Below are 7,083 nucleotides of genomic sequence, written 5' to 3'. Positions count from 1 at the left end.
TCAAGTTGGTGATATGATTTGATAATAGAAAAATAGCAAGATAATTTTCAGTAGTAAATTAGACAGTATAAGTATACCTAATTAATGACTATTTCTTATATTTATAAACTAAATGTTAGATAGCCATTGTAGCTATCTACGTGAATCTCGTATATTAAGCTAATATCCCGAGATTTTTTCTTAAAGATCCAGTATTATCATTGCTATGCTCAATAAAATAATTTAGTCGTTGAAATTTCAAACAGACAAATTAAATTTAATGACTATATTAATTTTGAGGTAAGCATTACCCATATGAATGTATAACCAACCAATGTTATTTTAGTTAAAATCATGGTAAGTTTCATATATAAATATATGATGGTAATTTTTTAATAATTGGGTCTATAAACATCCTAGTGTAGGCAAAAAAATTTTTATATTATTATCTAGATTTAATTTATTACAAATATAATATATAAATATGTGAAATTTATATATTTAATAAGTTAATTCAATCATATATATTGTATCTTTAGTGTTTACTGAATTAAGTCTATACAAGAAAATTATAGCTTAATGATAAAAATAAGAATAGCAAAAAGTGGGACAATATTTTGAATCTCATTAATAATTCTCCTCCATAATGTTAAAAAAAAAAATTGAGATAATTAACATAGAAGTATGGTTACTTTTTATTATTATCATTTAATATATTGAAAATTTTTAAATTTGAAAAATTAATTATTAGTATTTCAATTTTTAAATTTATGCTCTATGAAACATCACTAAATTATTAATTTAATAACTTACTTCTTTTCCCATATGAATGTGAAAAAAATTAATCAAGCATAACCCAATTATTATCACATTCAAGGACATTTTTTTTTATACCCAATTAATAGGATTCAACATAATTTTTGATAAAATATATATATTTTTATTTTTTATATCATTCATGTATTAAATGTACCCTTATTATGTTTATAGAATCTGATTCATCATCCCTTATGTTGGATGAAGCATTGTTGTATCCATAGGCCACTAAGTCAATATGGCCCATTTTATTAAGAACATTGTTGCTTGGGCCTAAGTTCTTCCAGATACAGAATTTAGCATTCAATAATTCATTTAATTGTTTCTAGGCCCTTATTTAGCCCACAACTGTGCATAAAGGTCCATTATTTGACAAACCACCACTATAAATCTAAAAAAAAAAAAATTCAAATAAACCTCTATATTTTCAGTGAAAGGTTAAATAAATTTTAAATTAAAATTTAAATTAATATTTTTAATTAAAATCAATAATTTAACATTTAATATTATTTTTTATAAAAATATTATTTTTTATTATAATAAATATTATTTTCTTTATTTTTAAATAATAAAATATTAAAATAATAATTTTAAAATAATTTTTTAATATTATTTTAATTAAAACTAATAAATAATTTTTAATATTTAAAATTAAAAAAAAATAATGTATTAGATGTAAATTTATTTGACATTAATTAGAAAATGTTAAAATTTATTTAATCTAAAACTTATTTTTGAAGTTAATTAAACCTCATAATTTATTTCACCTTTTTTTTCATAAATGTACTCTATAGTTGATGCTTTGGGGCCCACAACACAACTCTATAAGAGTAAAAGGTCAAAATTAATATTATGATTTAAAAAAATATATTAAAATTTTAAATTTCCATATAGCATACTGTTTAAAAGAAAATTTTAGATATTTTCAATAGAAAATAATTTGTAAAAATTAATTTTAACCGAATTTAAACTCAACAATTTTACAAAATTTAAGAATTAAATTATAAAATTTTTGAAATAAAGTAACTAAACTCCGAGTTATATTAAGATAATAATAATCTTCAGTCTCATATAAAAATTAGCTCAACAGTTATTAAATTAAATATTTATTATCAAATTTATTTGGAGTTATTATATTCATAATTTTAATTATATAAATTATGTAATTTTAAATAAATTTTATAATAATTGTGTAAATTTATTTTTATATAAGAATCAAGTTATAGCAATAACATTCATTTTACTAAAAATGTTTAAGAAAAGTTAAATTTATTTTTTATTAACAGAAAATAATTAAAAAAAGGAACCTTGATAACAAAAATTACGATTATATTAAACCTTCTTTCCAAAATAATAAGGAAGGAAAATATTTATAAATTTTTTCCTAATTTTCCTTTTTCCTTTATTTTTACAATTTCAAACTAAGGGCTTAGTTTCAATTTAGATTTTTATTATATGAATATAAAAATTTAAAATTTATAAATCTAATGTAATTAGAAAATAAATTTGAACCTGATATGAAAATTAAAACATTTCTTTTTTTTTTTTTTTACTTTAATCTATATAATATATAAATGTATGAAGGGAGGAGAAACATTGATTTTGTCAAAATTACTCTTCATTATTTATAATATTCATGATTATCTTTTTTATTATTTACTTTAATTTTACAATTTATATAAATTTAAAATTTTTAAGACTTAAAATTTAATTATCTATATAATTTTAGAATTTATATAAATTTAAAATTCTTAATCCTATTAATATTTAAATTCTACTCAATTAAATTTTTATTATAATATAATTTAAAATAAAATTTTATAAAAACACCCTCATGATTTATATTATTTAAAAAATAATAAGGTATTTTATTTATATAAATTATTTTTTTAATGAATCCTAATATATTTATATTTTTATCTTATAATTATTTATATAAAAATATTTTAATATAATTACATTTGAATTTACCTAAATGAACAAGAAAATAAATTAATTTTGACTAACCAAACATATAAATTCTTTTACTAATATTTTTGAAATTTTCTTTTAATTTAATTTCTTATGAGTTCATTTAAAAAATATTTCATATAAAATAAATATATATTTTTTTAATTATAGATATATTTTTTAAATTCTTAATTATTATATTAATATATAAGTTAATTCTGATTAAAATTAAATTTATAAATCCTATGTAAATACTATATATATATATATATAATAACAGAAAAATATTACAAAAAAATACATATTTGTTGATTTATAAACAAAATATCTAATTAGTACGTAATATATAATAAAATTATATGAATATATATAATATGTAATTATATTCATAGAAAATTTTTAAATAATATGTAATTATATATATTCATATAATTTTATTATATATTACGTACTAATTAGATGTTTTGTTTATAAATCAACAAATATATATTTTTTTGTAATATTTTTCTGTTATTATATATATATATATATATATATATATATATATATATATATATATATATGAGAAAAAAATTAAATTGACAAATATATTATTTAAAAATTTAATAATTAACATAATATGTTAGGTATGAGTTTAATTATATAATTAACATTATTTTAAAATAATGCATTATTAAAAGTTTAAAAAATACTAATATGTATACATATAAAAAAATTATAATGATTTTTTAATTTTTTAACAATATAATCTTACTTTAACATGGCAAATAATGAATATATATGAAAAAAATTATGAATTATACTTTGGATATAAAATTGTAATTTCAATTAAATAAATTTATATTTAAATATAAAATTAAATTGATATTATAATTTAAAAATAGTATAATTGTGATGTGAATATAAGCATCATATTATTTATTATGTTTTTTATATTTATTTAAATTTAATAATTTTTTTATTGAAATTTAACATTTTCTTTTATAAAAAATAATTATAAAAAAGTTTAATTTAAAAATATATTATAAGTTAATTTGGAAAAATTTTTTGAATAATTATTTATATATTTTTTAATATAATCATTTCAATTAAAAATAATAATATATCAACGTCATTATTTTTTATTTTATTAGTATTGATTTTCTATATTTTATATAAAAAGAAAATTTTAATGATTAGTTTATTGTTTGCAAATAATTTATTTATATTAATATATTTATTAATTTTATTTTTAAAATTTTTTTTTAAATATATATCAAATAAAAATTAATAATATTAATATTTATTAATATGAGTGCAGTATATAACTTTATTAAATAAAATTAAATAATTAAATAAAAATAATTAAAAATTTAATATTATATAAAATTATACTAAATTAAATTATTTTATTATTATATGTATAAATTTTTAAATGATGTTAAAAAAATTTTAAATTTTTTTTCGTTAATTATATATATTTATTAAAAATTAAATAATATTAAAAATTAATTAATTTTAATAAATTTATACGTTTTATTATTAAAAAAATTTAACACGAAAATATATGAGTTAATAAATAATAAATAATTAAACTTATATAATTATAAAACACTTATAATTTTAAAAATTATATTATAATAATAAATTTTCATAATAAATTTTATCAAAATAATTTCTTATTTTTATTGATATATTTTTATTATTATTAATTTAATTTTAAAATAATAAATATATATACAATATATATATATCATAAAAATAAAAAATTATTATATTATTATAATGATAATTAATATATTATAATATATCATATAAAATTATTAAAAAATTATATATAATAATATTAAATTATAATAGATACAATAGTATACAAAATATGTAATGCACATTTTAAAAATAGCTAGTGAAATATAAGTGCATATATTAAATATCTATCTTTGCTTGATTATATAATATGAAAATGAAAAAACCTAATTAGTTTGGGCAAATTAGGAATTCTGTAAATTAAAAGGGATAAAATTGTACTTCCGCCTATCAAGATATTTTCAAAGACCATAAAAATATCTGCAAATTTCTTCTCTATCCACTGAACCTGCCCATACCAGCATGATTGTGGACCCCACTTGACCCCAGTCACCGCTTTTGTTTACCGTGGTTTACCATTCCATAATCACTCGCAACTTGCTTTTTGGATTTTATTCGAATATACTAACAACTCACGGGTCCCTTTCCCTATTCCCCTAATCCTTGTTCTGGATAACCAAACCTATTGAACCGAAAAGAAGGGGTTAAGTTTACCGCTGTAACCAAACATTCTTCCACATTCACCGCCTTCAATTTAAGCCCCAGTCAGATCGATTAACCATAGTTAACTCCTCCTCCTTCTATAAAACCATGGTTTAGCCGGGTTTTGTTCTATGATTTTCTCCTCTCTCTAATCGAGGTTTCTTTTTTCTACACTAATGGCATCAGCGGAGATCGAGTACCGGTGCTTCGTCGGCGGCCTTGCATGGGACACCAACGATCATGCCTTGCAGGAGGCCTTTAGTCCCTTTGGCGACGTTCTCGAATCGAAGGTCTGTTTGCATTGTTGCAGAGATCGGATCTGACCCTACCCCTTTTGGCTTTGTCGATCCAAGATCTGTGATCTGTTTGTGTTACTATAATCTCTCTGTGTTACTCTTCTTTTATGTTACTAATCTCAAACCGGTACGTTCATCTTCATCCTTGGGGCGAAGATCGATCGTTTTTCATTGTCTTTTTTTTTTTTTTTTTAATTATCAGTTGTTTTGGATTTCCGTGTGGGCTTAGATCTGATTGGATTTTTTGGTTGTGTGTTTAGATTATCAATGATCGGGAGACTGGTAGATCTCGTGGTTTTGGATTTGTGACTTTCAACAATGAGAAATCGATGAGGGATGCTATTGAAGGAATGAACGGTCAGAATCTGGATGGCCGTAATATTACTGTGAATGAAGCTCAGTCCCGCGGAAGTGGAGGTGGCAACGGTGGGTACAATCGTGGTGGCGGTGGCTACGGAGGTGGTGGACGCCGTGAAGGTGGTTACGGAGGTGGTTACAACCGTGGTGGAGGTGGATATGGTGGAGGTGGTTATGGTGGAGGTGGTTATGGTGGTGGCCGTGACCGTGGATACGGTGATGGGGGATCTCGTTACTCTAGGGGTGGTGGTGCCTCTGACGGAAACTGGAGGAATTAGGGTGTAGCGTTAATATTCTGTGATGTGTTTGCTGTGATTTGTTGGGTTTATGATTCCCGAGGATGCTCGGTTAGCTGGTCTTTAGTGATGGTATCTTCCCTTGGATAAAGATGTAGATCATTTTTGATCGATGAATACTTGTGTCGTGCTATGAATAATTTTACCTTCGTGCCTTGTTGATTGTGTTTCGTCACCGTTATTGTTTTGTTTTCAGATATTTTCGGATAATTTTCTAGGATTAAGACATTTTTGAAATGTATTTCATTAATAATAAATTATTAATTAGATTCTGGTAAAAAAAAATTATTAATTAGATTATATAATTAAATTAGAAATGAATATAAATAATGTAAAATAAATTTGAAGTCTTTAGATTCGCGGTCTTTTAAAAAATTTATGAAGACGAAATCTAAATTTTTACCGATTTAAGGTATTATAAATCTTAGCAAATAAGGGGTGAGGTTTGTGCAAGTTGGTTTCAAGTTCGGATAAAGGAGAAGATAGGAGATAATCAGTGTCATCTAATTATATGACGCGCTGTATTAGAGTTTGTCTTCTATTTACGACGAGAGCTATATTCTGCGGACATTTGGGCCTCCGACTATGTCTCCTAACTAATCGGCTTAAGCTTTTGCTAGCCTCATTCGCTTGCAGGTACTCAAGTTTCAACCTCTAATTTTTTTAATTATTATTTAATTTATATATTTTAATAAAATTATCTATTTAATTTTTATATTTTAAAAAATATATTATCTAATATATATTTTATTTTTATTAAATTATTTAATTTTTTTTATTTTATTAATTAATATTGATTAAAGTATAATTTAATTATTTTATTTTAATAAAATTAATTAATTAATCTTTAATATTTTTAAAAAATTATATTGATTAATCTATGTTATTTGAAATATTAACTATTTAATTTTATAATTATCTTTTATATTTAAATTATTTTAATTTTCTCTCTTATTTCATTTTTATTTCTCCTTATTTCTATCTTTATAATTTTTTTCTCTATAATTACACCCCTCTTCTTCTATCCATTGATAAAAAATTACATAAATTATTTGCACAAAAAATTTAGAAAAAAAATGAAATATAATTTAGTACCTATATTTTTATGCTTTTTCAATTCA

At 20.9% G+C, this 7,083-nt stretch overlaps 1 protein-coding gene across 2 annotated transcripts; it reads left to right on the top strand.

The window, feature by feature from the left end:
* Positions 1-5,122: 5,122 nt before the first annotated feature.
* Positions 5,123-6,118, top strand: LOC110652542 (glycine-rich RNA-binding protein). Of its 2 annotated transcripts, none has more exons than XM_021808148.2 (2): positions 5,123-5,436; positions 5,570-6,118. In XM_021808148.2, the coding sequence occupies exons 1-2, from the start codon at positions 5,254-5,256 to the stop codon at positions 5,942-5,944; spliced, it is 558 nt and encodes a 185-aa protein (XP_021663840.2). In that variant the 5' UTR covers positions 5,123-5,253; the 3' UTR covers positions 5,945-6,118. The 2 variants fall into 2 exon arrangements, with proteins under 2 accessions (XP_021663840.2, XP_021663841.2); XM_021808149.2 differs by having other exon boundaries at positions 5,126-5,303.
* The last annotated feature ends 965 nt before the right edge of the window (positions 6,119-7,083 follow it).

This window comes from Hevea brasiliensis, chromosome 18 (genome assembly GCF_030052815.1).
Source record: "Hevea brasiliensis isolate MT/VB/25A 57/8 chromosome 18, ASM3005281v1, whole genome shotgun sequence".
Classification (NCBI taxonomy): Eukaryota; Viridiplantae; Streptophyta; class Magnoliopsida; order Malpighiales; family Euphorbiaceae; genus Hevea; species Hevea brasiliensis.
This window is presented reverse-complemented; position numbering and strand designations above follow the sequence as displayed.